General features: G+C 42.5%; 1 protein-coding gene across 1 annotated transcript in view; it reads left to right on the top strand.

The window, feature by feature from the left end:
• Positions 1-726: 726 nt before the first annotated feature.
• LOC306921333 (multiple PDZ domain protein-like) overlaps positions 727-19677 on the top strand; it is a gene marked incomplete at its 3' end in the record, with an annotated part of 68034 nt that continues 49083 nt past the window's right edge. Inside the window, exons 1-11 of the mRNA XM_079498442.1 lie at positions 727-827; positions 1990-2044; positions 4755-4921; positions 7775-7996; positions 12107-12175; positions 12364-12486; positions 13285-13368; positions 14112-14210; positions 14432-14540; positions 15272-15363; positions 16939-17152. Coding sequence (XP_079354568.1) covers positions 2032-2044; positions 4755-4921; positions 7775-7996; positions 12107-12175; positions 12364-12486; positions 13285-13368; positions 14112-14210; positions 14432-14540; positions 15272-15363; positions 16939-17152 — 1192 coding nt within the window. The 5' untranslated portion in view covers positions 727-827; positions 1990-2031. The remainder of the gene's footprint in view (positions 828-1989; positions 2045-4754; positions 4922-7774; positions 7997-12106; positions 12176-12363; positions 12487-13284; positions 13369-14111; positions 14211-14431; positions 14541-15271; positions 15364-16938; positions 17153-19677) is intronic.

The following is a 19677-nucleotide window of genomic DNA, read 5'->3' as shown; positions in this document are numbered from 1 at the left end:
TGCATGTATGCGGGCTGGCTGATGGTTCCTGATCCTGCCTCAGGATGCAGAGGGAACGAGAGCGAGAGAGAGAGAGAGAGAGAGTGGATTCGGTGGAAAACAAGGAACTGGATCTTTTCCTAAATCTGTGGACTAGGGCTCCATCTGCCGTATATGGATCGAAATGGGGGGTTATTAAAGGTGTGAAGAGAAATGTCAGGACACAGTTATAGGGTATAAAGAGATATATTATATTAAAAATATATACAATAAAATAGGAAAACAGAGCCTATATTAACATAAATAATAGACAAAGCATGCCTTTTTGACAGACTTTTGAAAACGGGGATATTGTGATTATATGAGCAGCAGGTGCGAGTGATATAGCCTAATTGTGCTTCAAGAATCATTAGCCTGGCTGAAACAACCTGTTTTTTTTTACCCATAGAGAGAGAGAGAGAGAGAGAGAGTGAAAGGGGGAGATGGAGAGAGAGAGAGAGCTAGAGAGGTAGATGGAGAGAGAGAGAGAGAGGTAGATGGAGAGAGAGAGAGAGAGAGAGAGAGAGAGAGAGAGACATGCGCATTGCCTCGACTCAGGCTGGCGATGGATTTGGAATAGGCTAGTGTAAAATCAGCGTTCAGCATTGTTTCTTGTCGAGATGTTTAACTAAAGCTTTTTATTAGACACCCCAGGGGAACTGGCTTGATGTTCCATTTGTAAATGTATTGTAATTAGGCTACTGTTGCTGGCACTTTGCTGCCTGATATATGTGGGCGATAGATTCTCCTCCTTGGAGTTGAGCGGAGAGGAGACCTGTTGATGATAGCTCAGCGGTGCAGAAGGGAAGGTGAGATATAGAGGTTAAACACTATATCAGAGGCTTTAATAACAAAACACTTCATGTCGGAGTAGACCCTTTAGCCTATATATAGTCCAACGTAAACAGGCTATTTAGTATTTTTCTGTCGACAGCTTCATGTTTTATAAATAATCATCGCCAGTAGTTGTATACCCTCGATTTAAATGCCAGCAGTCAGTCGATTATACCGGGTAGCCTACTACTTTTAGTTTATTACTAAACTGCAATAAGTTGCAGTTTCAGCAGACACTTACTATGCTATACTCTGCATGCATATTTAGGCCTACACACTGGCTATTCAATTACCCCAGTTCTTTCTAATTAATGGGCATGGGCACACTAATTTAATAGCCTACATTTTTCGATTGGTCGTTTTCATTTTAGCCAATCATTTTGTAGATCAAATCAGCCGTCCGTTGCTCTATGATTTGACTCGGGACTCACTCCAGTCAAAATGGTCGCGTCGGCGCTAATTAACGTCACTGCTTTAAATCCGTTCGGAGGAGAATTAAACTAAGAGCATTAGCTGTGTCATCCAAGCAACAAAGACCAAGGCGCTTGAAAACAAACATGGTTGTTTCACTTTGTTGCTGGGCCGGGGCCCTAGCCTAATAGGGGCCCTACCAACAGTTTTGTGAATCAAAAACACATGACATGATGGCAGTCAGTTACACATTTGCACCACTGATGCATCCAGTGTATAGGCCTATGGAAATAACCTTACTTGTATTACCTTTTGACAGATATGTAAGAGCACACACACACACACACACACACACACACACACACACACACACACACACACACACACACACACACACACACACACACACACACACACACACACACACACACACTTTTTGTCAATAAAAACATCAGTCAGCCAGCCAATCAATCAATCAATCAATGATTATCAATCAATCAATCAATGACAAGATGAAAAGACAGTTTCACTATAGCTGTCAAAAGACAGACTGTATGTGGTTGCCATCTATTCTGTGATGATTCCTATTTAGCCATCAATTATTGATGATTGTGGTGGGGAATTCGACTTGGTGTTATATTGCTTTCTATGTTGTCAGTAAAATAAACTACAAATTTAAGTCCAAATTAATGTATGGAATGTGTTTAAATCATTTTAATGCTATAGGTCTCAAATACAGACGGTGAACAAGAAGGATTGAGGGTCAAGATGGAAATCATGGGTAAGTTAGTTTCTTGTGTCAACACACATTATTTTGTTAAATGTAATGATTCATAGGCCCCACACACACACACACACACACACACACACACACACACACACACACACACACACACACACACACACACACACACACACACACACACACACACAGACCAACGGCCAAACATGTTCCATTTAACCAGAAAAGACACAAATACCTTTTATATTTCCAAGGGTTTATAGTTTGCTTATTGCTATAGCCAAGGCGTGAAGAAGATGGCTTTGAAGTTATGGTTTGTTCTACTAGCAAAAGTGTTCCCAACCTTTTCTGCATCATGTGTGTGACCAAAATAGCAATTTAGGGGAAAGCGTGCCAACACGCCCATGACCACACCTCTAGGCGCAAATACTGGTGTCGGCAAAAAGGATAGCGGGTGACGCTGGATGAAAATACCATTAAGGGACAGAGAAAGCTCCTATATTCGTAATTTTCGGGCAGCGGCTGAATTGCGGGCCGCGCTGCGGGTAAAGGCTGCGACAAAATTGGAGCCCTAAGTGTTCAGAATCAGATGCAGTTTCAGAGCACCTTTATTTAAATGATCAATCAAGCAAGCAACCAATCAATCACTTGTGTCCCGACTTGGATGTCCCATATTTATTGGTATCACACATTTTACAAGGTAAGAAAAAACAAATCAGAAAACCGGGTATTAATGATATATTATCATTAAAATCATAGTGTTTAGCCAAATATTTGGGGGCCCACTTGTAATATCCTCACGGCCCACTAGTGCTGTTCTCTAGTCTAGAGTTCAAAGTGTGTAGCACATAACAGTACAGTACAGTGTTGCAGGCCATTAAGTGCTCTGCTGTCACATATCATTACTACAGCTCTGCCTTGTACTCATTAGTTATTGCTGCCCACAATGCATAAGGGAAATAAATAAGGCCCAGGGTCCATAGACTACTACTTAAAATGCAGCATGTTGAACTTTGACTAAAGGAGAGTGGGCAGCACTCCTTTAATGGTATCAGAATAGTTTTTTCCAGCATGTTTTTGTTTTACACAGCTCATAGCTATAGGGCAGTTTCTTCTAAAGGAAATTAGAATATGTGACCGTACAGCGTACACACAGAAGAACACAGTACAAGTTTGTGTGTTTGTTTAACTCTCAGAGTTAATCAAAATAATGCAATACCGTCGTGTGAAATGCAGTTTCAGCTTCACCCAGTTGATCGCTGCTCAGGTGATTATTATATTGAGCAGTTTGGGGTTATCGAACCTGGCTGGGACATTCCGTTTCCCAGCTTGACTCTCTTCCTGTACAGCCCAGGTACGGGTCATACAGTACAAACCAAAGCTGAGGACATTTGTTATGATAAAAAGCTGTTATGCTAGTGAAAAGTATGTTTGTGCTCTATTATCCAAAAGACAAAGATCTCAATGTGCCCAACTTTGTTCTGGGATCTTGCCATTGCACCTTTAGACTGGTAGGTATTAAGCTATAGAGGAGTAATAGAAGAATGGATTTTCACTTACTGTGATATAAACGATATTGAGAATGAGTTTAATTTTGTTTTCTATTGCCCACCACTGTACCATGAGCTACATCAAAAGTTATTTAAGTGTAAAAACATAGAACTGATGTGGTTAAGCGACGCAGAGCGACTTTTGAAGATCAGATATTCGCTCTTGCAGAATATTTAGAGAAAGCATGGGACAAACGGACAAAGAAAACATATATGTGATGTATTTATTTCTATTTAGGTTTTGTTTTAATTTCTTTTCTTTTTGTGCAGTTTCTGTGGGAAGTGAATGTGATCTGGGTCTTTACAAGACATGAAAATAAAAATGCATTCATTCATTCATTCATTCATTCATTCATTCATTCGTTCATTAATTCCCAGCAAGCACGGTCAGGACCTTGACAAATTAGTGACGTCTCTATTGGGGCCAAATCAAGTCAAACCAAGACTAGTCAGATCTGGCACAGAATATCACCTGATTTCAACGAACATAAATTCTGCCCACTAAGAAAGATGTCCCTGGATGAATCAGAGAGAGTCCAATAGAGAACTAGTCAGATCTAGCCCAGAATAAGCTATATTATTTTAACTGGTGAAGGCGTCCTGAAAATGACGGAATGATCATCCCCATATGGGCTGTGATCACTGGACGTCATCATAACGTCATTTGGCTTGCTGGGTTCATTCATTCATCCATCCATCCATCCATCCATCCATTCATTCATTCATTCATTCATTCATTCATTCATTCATTCATTCATTCATTCATTCATGCATGCATGCATGCATGCATTCATTCATTCATTCATTCATCCATCCATCCATCCATCCATTCATCCATCCATCCATCCATCCATCCATCCATTCATCCATCCATCCATTCATTCATTCATTCATTCATCCATCCATGCATTCATTCATTCATTCATTCATTCATTCATACAGCTAAGGCTTCCCTTACCAACATTTTACGAATAAATTCCATGTCCACTAAGTCTCCACTTTGCTGGAATCCAGAGCACCAGTTGATTTCCCCTATTCTATTCTTGCATTGACATTTTGTAATCCATCCATTATCGGTGGGTTTGGCTGGTCCCTGGGCCATAAATATGCAAATTCAAGACAACGCCAGTCTCAGTTAAAGTAAAAAAAAATGTTGAAAATGTGACAGTGAATGCCAACAATATATCACTTCACTCCAGATATGCAAGGTGCCCTGGAGGCTGTGGAGAGACTGCAGACCAGACTGAAGGAGAGAGGCGAGGTCCCGGCACAGGAGAAACTCTCCCTGCTAAAGAGTGTTCTGCAGAGCCCCCTTTTCCATCACATACTCGCCATGCAGCAGGAGAAACACCAGCCCTCGCCCAAGGTGTGTGTCTATACCAGTGGTTCCCAAACCTTTCAGGTCGAGACTAGACGTGAAACTAGTGGAAATAGAAGATCTACTTCTGTATTATTATTATTATTATTATTATTATTATTTTTTTTTAATTTAGGAAAAGAAAATGAGGATTTTAAGTCGTGACCCATAGAAATTTGATTTGTGACCCACAAATGGGTCCCGACCCACTGTTTGAGAACCAGTGGTCTACTCTATACTGTACTATCGACAAATCCGAGCGGTTCCCTGGGCAAGGCCATAGCACAACTTTACACCTCACCATTGATTAGCTACACCTGGCCTACAGGGCAGTGCTCCATGGATTTGTCTATCTACAGTATAGACACATACTAGACTCACTCTAGTATGAGTGTTTAGTATGTGTGCATAACATATGCATGTGTTTCTGTGTTTCTGTGTGTGTGTTTCTGTGTGTGTGTGTGTGTGTGTGTGTGTGTGTGTGTGTGTGTGTGTGTGTGTGTGTGTGTGTGTGTGTGTGTGTGTGTGTGTGTGTGTGTGTGTGTGTGCGTGCGTGTGTGTGTGCGTGTGCATGAGTGTGCGTGCGTGTGCGTGTGTGTGCGCGCACGAACGTGCGTGCGTGCGTTTGAGGTGGGAGGGTGGTCATATAGTATGTGCACACAGCACAGGGTGTTGGTGGTGAATGATTCCTAATACTAAATGAGGTACGTGAACTAAAGTAGATGAATAATCAGTACATACTACATACTACATACTACAACCAGTACATACTACATACTGGTTACCACCAACACTCTGGAAGAAGAAGAAGAGAGTGGGTGAGAGACAGAGGGTGAGAGAGAGGGAGAAAGATGGAAATTGCAGTATAGATTAAAACTGAAATCTGTAACCTGGGACAGGAACCTGGGAGACCAAAGTCACCAAACATCTATCGCTCTTAGGACTGGAGGGAATGCAGGTTCATTCACAGGTGTTACAGATGATACTAATGAAGGCTATTTCATTCTGGTCAAACAGAGTCAGGGTGCCGCTATTGTGCATGTTGGCTCGCTGGAAACACTCTGCTACACCAGTGTGTCTCAAAGTGTCCATAGAGTGGGTTCCAAATTTGGGCCCGTATGGGTCCATTTGGTTCCATTTGTGCACTCTCAGAGTTTAGGGGGTTCCTTGAAATTTAAACGATTGAGAACTGCAACCACTGCACACAGAGCCTTAATTAGTATCATCAGTAACACCTGTGAAGGAAGTAGGGAAGCAGCCCGGAAGCTAGCCCGGAAGTAGGAAGAGTTATTCTGTGTGCATAGAGCCCATTCCTGTGGCCAGAATGTATTGTGCTTATGAGCTTCATGCAGTACCACTTGTCAACCAGTAGGTGGGCCAACATTTCTCAATGGAAGAGTAGGGACAACACCGGCTCCAGGCAGCCACTGCACGCAGAGTCAGACAGATTGGTTAAAATGGACATTTTATTCATTAAAACAATTTCTTCATTGCAGCTTTAAATTGAAAGGAATAGAGAATCTATAACATGCAAATTGACGTTTATGTTTGTGCGTGTGTTTGTTTGCATTTGCATCTGACTGACATCTTGTTGGCTCGTATTTATTGTTGGCTTTAATGTGCAGCTGTTTCGCTCAGACATGGTTTTGCTCTATAAGCACTGACAGATGTTTGTTTCTGCTAGCATGTGCTGTTGTATGTAATTTACTTACATGACAGCACGACGTTAGGCTAACCTTAAGATATACAGTCTGCTCTACACAGCACCGCTATATCACATTAACCGTGTGGACTAGAATCCACAGCGCTTGCAGCGTTGCATTCCAGGAAACTTGGCACTGGATCATGTAAAATGAAAGTATGTCTTGAAAAGGCCGGGGTTGCATGCATGATGCATATTAGAGATAGGCTTCTAAAAGATCCTCATCGTTCCTTTTAAGCATAATGCAGTACACAGAAGACAAGGGCTGGCTTTGTGTTTATATAACAGAAGCAATACGGTGCAATGGAATAGAGGGCTTTATCTCAGATACTCACCTTTTTGTTCTGTGTTCCCTATCGTTTTCCATCCCTGCCTCATTCTACGTTTATCTGTCTGTTCTCGTCTAACGCATTCACTTCCCTCCTCTCGCCCATTCTAAATCTTGTTTTCATCTCTGCATACACAGTACACACACAATCCCTCCCACCGCCAACGTCTCTCCTTAACCACCTCCGCTTCTCCAGTTCTCTGACTCCCGTGTTTTTTTCCTTTCCACAACCAATGTCATCTTCTATATCTGATGATATGATACAACTCATACGTCCCTCTGTCTGTGGACCACAAGGACCACAAAACATGACGTGTTGTAAACTTTGTAGATCAGCTATTTGTGCAATTATTACCTTTTGTAAAGTATAAAATAGATAGAAATGCCATACATTTCTTAGTATATTTCAGATATTTGTCATATCTGCCCTATGTGCACTTTTTCATTACAAAGCCTAAAAGGCAAACGGAAATGTAATTTCTATTCATAATGTTCCGATTTCCAATGCACAAAAACACAATTAAATCGCAATTATTTGGGTAACAATTAATCGTCAACTTAAAATGTGTAATCGTGACAGCCCTATTTGTACGATATGTATAGATATGTTTATTCATATGCATATTGCCGATAAAGATGTCAAGCAATGTCAATCAATCAATCCCCTCCTCTCCCATCCTCTGTTTGCTTTAGACATTACCAAAAAAAAATCTGTCTTTCATATTCTCCATTATACTGAGACTCTTTCTCTCCTATACCCCTGAGCACCTCCATGCTCATTTCATCCTATCCTTACGACCTCTCCTTCTCACCTCTTCTTACAAATTCCCAGTTGAGGGGCATCATCACCAGATCTGTGTCCTTGAATGGTGGCGCATGCGAGGGCGTGACGAAGGGCCCGAAGGCTCTAACCCACAGTGACTCCTACACGTCGGCTGTGGAGAACAGAAGGCCCAGCGCCGCCCGGACATTCAGCAGCATCTCCTCACTGAGCTCACAGGACCTGACCTCCCCCGACTTCTACCCGGACAATGGCGCTCACGTTGAGTCTCAGGTACCAAGATGGCATTCATCACAGTGCAGTAGGGCATTCACTTCTAGTCATTTTTACTAGTCGACTAGTTGACTAGTTGTTTAACTACCTATTATGTAAAAAAGTCACACCCGTGTGAACTGAGTGGTGAAAATCCCCCCCCCCCCCCCCCCCCCCTCTCTCTCTCTCATTAGCAGGCAACAGTGCAGCACTATCTCTCTCTCTCTGTTTCTGGCACAACAGCGCCACCTTTGGTACTCATTGGTACTGATGCTCATTAACGTCACACACACACAAACATAGTCACACACATAGTTGAACGTCACGGACATTGCTGTTCCTTGGAGTGGTTGCACAAAAAAAAAAAAAAAAAAAAAAACATTCTTTTCTTTTAAATAAATATTTGTACATTTATAATTTATAAACTGTGTACATTGGTGACTATAACTATAATCTACCTGATCTTGAGGCCTACAAAATCGGGGGGAAAAAAAACATTATTATTATTATTATTTTTCTTATCAACTAGTCAACTAGTACCAACAAGGTCGACTAGTTGCTTAATGCCCTACAGTACAGGCCAAGCAAGTTAAGGCAGGACAAGATGCATCTTGGGGAAGACCTGAGAAAAATATCTGAATTTTCTGGGTATGAGAGTTATACAGTACCTTCATAGCCCTGAAGATGTTACAGTAACTAAGGGTGTGCTGTAGGGAAACTGAAGATGTTAAATGGAAGATGAGACTTTAAAGATGCAATCCATAGGATTTATGTCCTCCCTGGGATTTGAACCCAGGGTCCCTTGCCATGTGCAGGAGCCAAAATGTCTACCAGTGAGCTAAGATGTTACGACCGCTTGGATGTAGATTGTACAGTAAATTGTTCTTTGAGTGTGAGGAAATACCACTTGTCAACCAGTAATGTTCCTAATCCTAGCCAAACTCATTTCTCAATGGAAGAGCAGAGAGACCGGCGACCGCACCTCCAACCACTGCAGATGTGGTAGTTGTGGTACATCCAGATGAACTTCACACTCCCTTGAGTTTGGTCAGATCTTTCCCTGGTCTTGATTCTGCCCTCTTTTGGAATGTTTCAATACTTTCTTTCTTTCTTTCTTTATTTCTTTCTTTCTTTCTTTCTTTCTTTCTTTCTTTGGAACAATTTGCACATTAATGCATTAATGCATTTTTTTAACTTTGTTTTTATTTAAATTTTGTATCCACCAAATAATGAAAGAACAGAAATCAGATCAAATATAAATAAATAAAAACATAACAAAAACAAAGACAACAAAAGAAACCCAAAGAAAAACAGAAAAACCTCCGTATACTTTTTTGAGGGGCCTATGCCCCTCCTATGCCCAGCTTTTCGTACAGAAAAGTGAAGACGCAAATTGTAATTGGCCGGAATGACATTTGTGATGATTTGATTAGTTGAGCACTGAATGTGATGTATATGATGTATGATGATAAGCACTTCACACCGGTGAATTATTTTATTAATATATAAAAAGATCACCTCACAGCCAAACCTGTTTGCCTGTTTGGCAAGGGGGGGCAGTGTTGGGCAATATTACTTAGGAGAGTGTTACGTATTACTTATTACTCCTTAGAAAAAGTAATAATATTACATTACTTATTACTTGGAATCAAGACTAATATATTACATATTATATAATATTACATATTACTTTTGCACCCCCCCCATGCGCAAAAAAGGGATGTACAACAACACATTATGTTTGGTCAGCTTCTTTTACAACTGAATCCAATTGTTTTGAATAATATAATATTTAGAAGAAGAGTCACCAATCAGCCAAAAAGGTTATAAAATAAAGCAGCAATCTCTCAGTCTAGACCTTTTAAATGAAATGTTTTCAAGCCAACAAAACAAAAACAAAAAAGTCATATGTAATATGTGCTATTTATTACAAAGTAAATAGGTATAATATTACTGTTTTGGCAGAGTAATACCTTACTCGTTACTGGGAAAAGTAATAATATTACAGTAATATATTACTAGTAACTGTTACTGCCCAACAGTGAAGAGGGGTTCAGGGGTAGTATAATGCAAAACTGCTTCACTAGTTGTTCAGTAGTGCATATGTTTAGGGCTAATTTCCACATTGTTCAGATGCAAATATCATCTCAATGGTACCTTTGAAACGTGGCTGTAAAATAGATAGATCATGCAAGGTTTCTGAATTGGTTCTGACTTGTGTCCAGGGCAGGAATTTCACGGCGGCCACGGCGGCCATGGCCGTCGTTGCCCCTCTCTTTGGCCGTGTGCCCCTCGAAAAAGTATATGCCCATACGGCCACAGTGGCCGTGGTGCCCCGACCGGCGCCCACAGAAGTTCATTTTACCGTTTATCCTCTGCGCAATTTTCCAGTCATTACGGTAACCAATGTTCCCCTCACGTCCCGCGCAGAACAAATCTGTGTTGTAGTTGTGTTGCCATTTGCAAAGTGGTTTGATTATTTTGCGGTACTTTGCCTTAATAACTACCCCCGCTGCCGCTGGTCGTCATGACGCGCGCATACACACACACACACACACACACACACACACACACACACACCCGCACGCCTCCTCCTCCGCGCCACACATACACGCACTGACAGAGTAAACAGAGGGCATTTAGCCCACACGCTGCCTACTAGTGTAGCTAATCTAGCTATCCGGTCAAACTGCAACTATCACTCAAAACAAAACAATGTTTCCTACAGTTGCGACAGTGTGGCGGTCCTACGTCACATGTATTAACGTTGGTCGCTGGTCGGACATGGTCCAGCTGATTTCCTTTTGTCTAATGCGAAACAGCGTGGCTGTCCATGAAATGAAATGAAATGAAATCTATATTTACCCAGGGTATCTGGGCTAAGCTCAAGATCTCCTCCATACAAGGAGGAGATCTACCGAATCTATCTAGCCCACCAAAACAAACATAAATGTACTTTTGCGTCGCATTATGGATAGCGACAGAAAGACACCATGGATATAATTAAACAATTGTTCCCCTGTGCACAGCACACACTGTCTCCAGGTAAGAACAAAAAACTGATTTGAAGCTGCACTTTCACTTTGTGTTGACTTACTGCAGAGTCCTCAGTCCTGCAGCGGTGCAGCCCCACAATGGAGAAATTATCTTATCTGTCACTAACCTCTCTACAATGCCATGTTATTCAATATATTAGTTTAGCACAAAATATAGGCTTTTCTAAACCAAGCCCTTATTCAAAAGTTATGTAGGCTGTCATTGTATTTTATGTGAATTAACTCACAGTTTAACCCAATGATCCTCAGCCATTTAAATTTCAAGGACCCCCAAATTAAATTTATATTAATTAGCCTAGGGTGACAGCCTGACAGGGTCCTAGGCCATTTCATTATGATTTTCATCTCTGGACTGGGTCCCCAAAACATGTTTACAATATTTTACAACAGTAGCTACTTATATTTTGTTATTTAAAGCTGTGATTATTTATTTAAGAAGCACTGTTCTGAACCAATGTTCATCGGAAAATCATTTTTTAATTGATGGCCTTCATGCCCTGGCACTTGGCCTTGTGCCCTCAAAAAGTTGACCACACTAAAGGCCAAGTGGCCTTGCCCCTAAAAGGATGAAATTCCAGGCCTGCTTGTGTCCCCAGTCCCCACTATCTATAGTCACTAGATGATTCATTATGGCAGAGTATATTAATAGACTAGATTCTAGTGTATTAATATATCCTACTCTGAAATAATTCATCATATTCTGGGGCAAACATTTGGTTTTGGTTTAGAGGGCAAAAACGCACCCTGTAGAGCCCAACAAAGTACATACCACATAATAGGCACATAATAGGCACATGCTTGACAGCATGTTGTGGGTTCGAGTCCCAATCCCGGCGACCTTTGCTGCATGTCATTCCCAGTCTCTCTCTCTCTCTACCCTGTTTCCTGTCTATCTCCACTATGTCCTATCAATAAAGGCAGAAAAGCCCCCAAAATATTGTTATAAAAAATGTATAAAAAAAACATGCTAATCCATCTTTAGGTTGAACTTGGGAGCATACGATCTGTAATGATACACTTAACATTGCTGCAAGGATTAGATAACATCAATTTGTTTTTTGTTTTCTTCGATCAGTACTGCACTCCACCGCGAATCTCCCGAACCCTGTCGATGGGGAGAAACCTCGCAGCTATTGCACACGAGGTAAGCTTCGTTTCCATGTAAGGTCTTTGATCATAGAATTATGTGGGATTTACAGGATAGTGTGGGATTTATGTCTGTATGTGTTTATATATAGTAGTTAATCATTTGTGGCTTTTATTTTTTCCACTACCTCTCTCTCTCTCTCTCTCTCCCCCCCACGCCTCCATCTCTGTCCTCTGTTGTCTCAGAGGCGGCATATAGAGATGATCCACTTGCTGAATGAAGGGGAGGGCCTTGGTTTCGGTATCATCGGGGGGAAGAGCACAGGGGTGATGGTCAAGACCATCGTCCCAGGAGGAGTGACGGGGCGGGTACGTTCACCATAATCAACCCATAATAAATGAGCAAGACAACGAATGAATGAATTACGAGCAACATATGAATGTCCCTTCTTTCTCTTAAACCCAAACCACACCAAAAGGTTGAGACGGGACGAGGAGGCCCTACTGGTGTGGTTTGGGCTTTAGATTAATTTGCCCGAAAACATATTTCTTTGAACTGTTGTTTATGTCATGAGTACATTCACACAGAATGCAAACGTTTCTTGGTGACAAAGCAACATCATTTATAATTGGAACACGGTTGATTTGTTTGTAGCTTCTACATGGCATCAACTACAGTTGGAGGCCATCGATATTGTCCTTTTCTTTTTGCTGAGGTTTGCGTGATCTGCGCAAAAGGACAGTTTGGTGTTTTAAACATTATGTTATAATTTAGCTATTGATAAATAGCAGATCTACAAGCTCATAGCGCGCCACCGAGTGGCGCGCTATGAGCTTGTAGGTCTGCTATTTTTGAAAAATCGTGAAAATATTTATTTCAGAAAACTGGAGGATTTTGTAAAATTTTGAGGTCAGGCCTAAATGGGTCAAATGATAAGGGACAATATCGGTGGCACCCAACTGTATATGAATAGTGTTATGCGGAGAAAGTAGTAGTTTCACGTTGTTTATTCAGCCCCCGGTTGTGTGAGGGCCTTTAGGCTGTATTAAGTTATTCAATTGTCATAAAGAATGTACAGTAAAGGTGATCTTAAAGCCATTGAAATGAAAGGAGCAACATTAAGATGTACGTTGTGTGGATAATGCTGTGGTGTTGTGACACCACAGGACAAGCGTCTTCGCAGTGGAGACCATATCCTGCAGATCGGAGACACTGACCTCGAGGGCATGAACAGCGAACAGGTGGCCCAGGTAAGGAGGATCCATTTAATGTACAGAGGTACTGTGTAGAATTATGGTGGGGCAGGGTACGCTCGCTATGCTACATAGTTCACTGGCAGAGCTGTGTTACTTATTTTGCCTCTCCTCTTGGCCAGTTCACACTTGTAAAAGAGACTTTAGTCTCAATGTGTTTTTTACTGATTAAATAAAGGTTAAATAAATAAATACAAATAGTTCTTCTGAGTATAGGCAGCATTCCTATAGTCACTGTATAGCAGTGGTTCCCAAACCTTTCAGGTCGAGACCCAAAAGAGAAAGTAGTTTTCCCGGCACCCAAACTAGTGAAAATAGCAGATCTACAAGCTCACAACGTGCCGCTACTACTTTTTAATTGTTTTTATTGTCTTTATTGGAGTTTCTTAGATTTGTTTGATTGTTTTTAAATTAATAAAATAATTTAAAAAAATATCTTTTGAAATTAAAAACCATTCCTTTTTTATTATTATTATTTTTTATATTTTTAAAATTGTGAAAACAGCCGATCTACAAGTTCACGTGGCATCGTGAGCTTGTAGATCTGCTGTTTTCACCCTTTTGTCCGATGAAGAAGTAGGGCATTCATTTAAAAAAACAAAAAACAAAAACTGCCTGACCGCAACGATATCATCCTATGCTGTGGGTTTCCAAGGCAGCCGTCTGTCTCTCTAATGGGCTCCAGTTCCACTGCCATTCACACTCGTTTCTTTCTTTCCACACGTGAATACCTGTCCCAGGTTCTGCGAAACGCTGGCAGCAACGTACAGCTGCTCATTGCCAGGGATGTGGTGAAGGACGGCCATCTTTCTTCATCCATTCTGAGCCAGGACAGCAAGGTGCATGGTCTCAAATCAACAAATCAACACGTGCGTGCGTGCGTGCGTGCGTGCATGCGTGCGTGCGTGCGTGCGTGCGTGCGTGCGTGCGTGCGTGCATGTGAGAGAGAGAGAGATAGAGAGCCCTACCGTAACAGCAGATTGATACCATGTTGATCTCTATGTTAATGTGTAATACTGGATGATGTATGTACATTATTCTACACATACATGTTTTTCAGCTCAGTGACTCATCATCAGAGGACGACTATGAGTTCAGTGTGCAGTTGACTAAAAACTTCCTGGGACTTGGATTCACCATCACCAACTACATCGGTGATCTGAACTCAGGTAATAATGTGTGTAATGGCAAAAAAAGAATCTTCCAAATATGAAGGATTGACAAAGTTTTATTGAAAGATCGTGATCAAAACAGAACAGACTGGTGTGCTAGAGTCCAGAGGTTCTCAATGTTTTTGGCTGGGGACCCCCAGAAATGCTTTGGCCAAGACTCACTTTCATGCCAACTGCCATCAGACTGTACAATGCTGATGCATGTACAATGCATGTACATGATGCATGTACAATGCTGATGCTGTCTCCTCCAATGCATATTGTCCCATGATGGCCCTGGTCGTGTGTGGTTTTGATCACCTGAGTCTGTTGTTTTTCTGTTTGTCCAGTAGCTTTAGTTTTATTTATGTGTGTCACATTATGCTGCTGTAACGTCTCAATTTCCCCTCTGGGATTAATAAAGTATATCTCATCTCAGGAACAATGGCCCCCCTGGGCTCCAGCCTCCAACAGTAAAAGGCTTGGTGTTGGGGGTTGCTGGGGGGAAACTCTGCAGGGAGACACTAGTCTCTCTCTGGTGTGATGGCACCTATAAATAAAGAATGAAGTTGATTCCTGGCATCGCAGTCCTGCTTCTTCCTGATCTGTTTAATTACTTATAGTAACATCAAAAACTTCCATTATAGGCGGGGGCCCGGAGGTTGTGTTTATTTTGGTTTATATGTTGGTTTTGTGCAAGCTGAACCTACGTGCATGTTGTCTTCCTCAGAGCATGTTGTCTTCCTCAGACTATAGTGCTGGTGTGATGGTGAAGAGCATGGTGAAAGGCAGTGCTGTCGATCAGGACGGACACATCCATATCGGAGACATCATACTGGCGGTGAGTTCTATTTATTTGATTTGACAGGGACAATGGTCATTAATCAACACGCCAGTTTTCACATCTAATTTGTAAATGGACCAGAGTTAGCCAGAAGTTAATTTCCATCTGTAGTCTGAGAGTCTCTGAGCAGGCTTTGTTTAAGGCCTATATACTGTATGGGGTTTGTTTATGGCTATGTCTGAGTCAGAGTGACCTCAGAGGTCCTCCCATGCTACTATACAGAAGTAGTTCACAAGAACAACGTTCACAATAGATTTCAAGGCCGTTTTCACACAAAGAGATTATCGGCTGTGATCCATCTTTCACATGCTTCATGACTTTCACTGTGACTTTCCCTTGGCCATGGCATTTCCTGCTCATGCAGATTGTTCATGCGGCGTTCGTTTTATGCACCGTTGTATGTGGCGTCTACTTTTGAGGGGACAGATACAGAGTACAAACATACACAGAACCCTGCTCTAACAAAAACGTTATCTCCTCTCTGGAGGAAAGTACCTGGTTAGTTGACTTGGCTTTGAAATGTGCTCTCTGCTAAATCGATTTTAATATCCCACAAATGTGCACAGGTTGCAACTTTTACTAGTTTCATCCAAACCAATTAGAGTTTTTTTTAGCTGATGAAGGAGAAATACCGTGGCTATTTTCTCCTTCCTCCTCCTTTCTGGCTCCTTGTTCAGCTGCTTAGTTCCTTCTTTATTCTTTGAAATAATATATTTTATTTCATTACAACTGATCCCTCCCTCGCTTCCCTCCTTCCTTCCTTCCTTCCTTCCTTCCTTCCTTCCTTCCTTCCTTCCTTCCTTCCTTCCTTCCCTTCCTTCCCCACTCCACCTCTCCACATCATGTCTCCTCCCCACCCTCCTCCTCCTCCTCCTCCTCTTCTGACATGCCTCCTCAACCTCTCCACATCATGCCTCCAGTCCTCCTCCTCCTCCTCTGACATGCCTCCTCAACTTCTCCACATCATGTCTCCTCTCCCCTCCTCCTCCTCCTCCTCCTCCTCTGACATGCCTCCTCAAGCTTGAAACCCCTCATCCCCTCTACATGTCTCTCTAAGCTAAGCTCTCTATACCGTTCAAGGTTGAAGAATTCACGGTTAAAATAATTAATAGTTCACCATCTTATTGTTCTTTTCCCTGACCTGTTCATTTCTATGCCTGATGATGGTCTGGGGAAATAAGCTGTTTAGCAATCTACTGCCCAGTGGCTCTGAGGCTATACGAAGCCACCTGCCCCTTGGTTACTTTGTGGCACAATGCATTGTAAACTAATTGAATCTGATGAATTGAAAATGGAGGACCCCAATGGAAACGATCCTCAGTGCTTTCTTGGGTTTCTTAATCCTCTTAGCAGACCTTGTATTGAACTGTACATTCATATGCTTATTCTCCAAACTGTTAATAACATTTTCAATCAATCAATCAATCACAAACACAACATGTTGCATCGCGACGTGTTGTGAGCAGGTAGATCTGCTATTTTCAGAATTGTCAACATTTCTTTGAAAAGTTTTGCCTAAATAGGGACGCCCATGCTTAACCCTCATGCCCCCACTCCTCTTCATCCATGCAGGTGGACGGGGTGAGCCTGCAGGGCTGCAGCGAGCAGCGGGCCATGGAGGTGCTGAGCAGGACTGAGTCCTCAGTGAGGCTGAGGCTGCTGCGGATGGCCTGCAATCTGAGGCACGTCCTGCCCCCGGCCCCGCCCCTGCAACACTTCAGACACTCGCACAGCCTGCCCAAGGGCGCCCCCTACAGGGCGGGCCTTAACAACACCCAGGAGACAGGTATATATTACTGTCAGTGTGTGTGGGGCAGTGGTTTTCAAAAGAAGTATGGAGGGGAGTGTGGTAACCTGGCATGGCCAGACTATACTGATAATAGTCTGAAACTTGGGTGGAAGATTTATTTCCAGGGGGCGGTTACAAAGAGATTCTAACATCACAGCAAAAAAGTATCACTTTGAATAGTGGGCTCTTATTGGTCACCCACAACTCTGGGGTTAGCGGAATGTAATTCAAACTGAGTGTCAGGCCAATCTTCACAGGGATTTATTTTCCTGTGGCATACATGTATGCGTCTGGTGTGGCAGTGTGTGAGTGTGAGTGTGGCAGTTGTTGGACAGTTGTTTTTTTTGCAACCAAAATCAAATGTGTGTGCGTGCGAGCATACGTGCTGTACATTTGTGCATGTCAAAACATGCCTTTTCCCATCACCCAGGACAGGGACTCCGCTCTCTGCATGAAATCGCCCGACGAGCAGCGTACGCCAGCAGAGGACCGTGGCACCACTCCAGCAACGGTAACCCTTCTTGCACTTTCACTGCACTGCAGTCTGGGACCAGATCTCTAGAGACTGACTCTTTTTATTGGCTCATTTGGCTCAGAGTGCAGTAATGCCTTATTTCTAACCGGGTTGCGCGCCGAAAGCAAGCTGATCTACAAGTACAGTAGGCCTGTCACAATTATTAGATCATCGTCTGTAATCGTATATTTGAGATAATCGCAATTATTTTGTCATAATCGTCATAATCGTTTCCATGTTGAAAAATGTTCATACATAAAAAAAAATCTGAAATATCAGATCTACAAGCTTACAACGTGGCACGTTGTGGCGCGTTGTAAGCTTGTAGATCAGCTTGTAGATCAGCTATTTCCGCATTATTTCCCCTTTTTTGTAAGTATTAAAATAATGAATATGTCAGTCATTTCTTTGTATATTTCAGTTATTTGTCATAACTGCCCTGTGCATTTTTTGATTACCAGGCAAACAGAAATGTATTGTTTATTCATATGTTCCCATGTTCAATGCCAAAAACACAAAAAATAGTTAATCGCATCTTCAATTTCTAATCGTGACAGCCCTATATATCTACTCTCATCTAAGCTCAACAGCGGGTCGGAAGTCGACGCTGTGAGCTTGTAGATCGGCTCATTTCCGCCGCGCGGCCAATCAGCCTTAATGTGGCAGTCAAGCATGCTACTTGACGGGGAGTCTATTTATAGCCCTGAACAGTGGTGTGTTTATGCAGCTCATTGCAGATGATCGGTCTCTCACCACGCCTGCATGCATGGCTTTATTTAGATAAGGATGTTTGGCTCTGATTAGAGAGCACTTCATAATGAGCCCCGATGGCAGGCAGCGAGACATCTTAGATGTGTGAGAAAGGCATCGCAGCTGGGTTCTCACAAGACTCTAAGATGAGTTCTTATGTTTTGTGTCTGTGTGTATTCAGGCCCTGGTTTTGCCAGGAGGAGATAATAGTGGTGTCTTCCCAGCTGAGGCTTTATTTTCATTTGGGAGTTATTTGTTATGAATTGGCGTGTGTGTGTGCGTGCGTGCGTGCGTGCGTGCATGCGTGCGTGCGTGCGTGCGTGCGTGCGTGCGTGCGTGCGTGCGTGCGTACTTTGCTATCCCCATGGAGATAAAACATCCTCTCAAGGATATTATACCAGACAAATGTGCCTTATGGGGAAAGAAGTAAAGGTGTTTGCACGCTGGTGCGTTTTTTCGGCTGGTTGGTCAAGCAGATAATTATGTAATTGTTATATAACTTATCTAACTGTTTAAAGGTACTTTCAGACGGGCATCATTTAACGCAGATGTTGACGTCGCCTGGATCAACGACAGGTCTGCTCCAGGTCTGCTCATGAGGGTCTGGATCAACGACAGGTCTGCTCCAGGTCTGCTCATGAGGGTCTGGATCAACGACAGGTCTGCTCCAGGTCTGCTCATGAGGGTCTGGATCAACGACAGGTCTGCTCCAGGTCTGCTCATGAGGGTCTGGATCAACGACAGGTCTGCTCCAGGTCTGCTCATGAGGGTCTGGATCAACGACAGGTCTGCTCCAGGTCCGCTCATGAGGGTCGCGACAATGCAAGCGTAAAAAAATAAATCTAAACAGAATCCAGGTCTGGTGTGTATGAAACGAGTCGATCCTCGACTTCTCTGCGCGTACAGACAAAAACCGTAGGTCTCATTGAAAATGAATTACTAGGAGCGTTAATCGCTGCCCGTTTGAAAGGATCTTTATGGGAATTTTCTCCTCCAGAATTGAACAATTAAGAACAAAGCTAAAGTAGGTCCAACATACTGTACGGTCTGGAGAGGCTCAATTGTACACCCATTTCCTACACCAGAGAACTGGTGTGGCCAATCTGGACACGGTATGCAATATGGGCGGGCTTTGGTACAGTGACGTTCAATGCTTGAAACCTTTGACTGACAGTAGCTCTGACCAATTGCGTCAAAGAGAAAATGTTTGAACCCGCCCCCCCCGGGAAACACGATCCATACACAGCATCTCCAGACT

Source organism: Electrona antarctica (assembly GCF_951216825.1).
Source record: "Electrona antarctica genome assembly, chromosome: 4".
Taxonomy (NCBI): domain Eukaryota; kingdom Metazoa; phylum Chordata; class Actinopteri; order Myctophiformes; family Myctophidae; genus Electrona; species Electrona antarctica.
The sequence above is the reverse complement of the archived record's forward strand: the minus strand, read 5'-3'. Positions and strand labels throughout refer to the sequence as shown.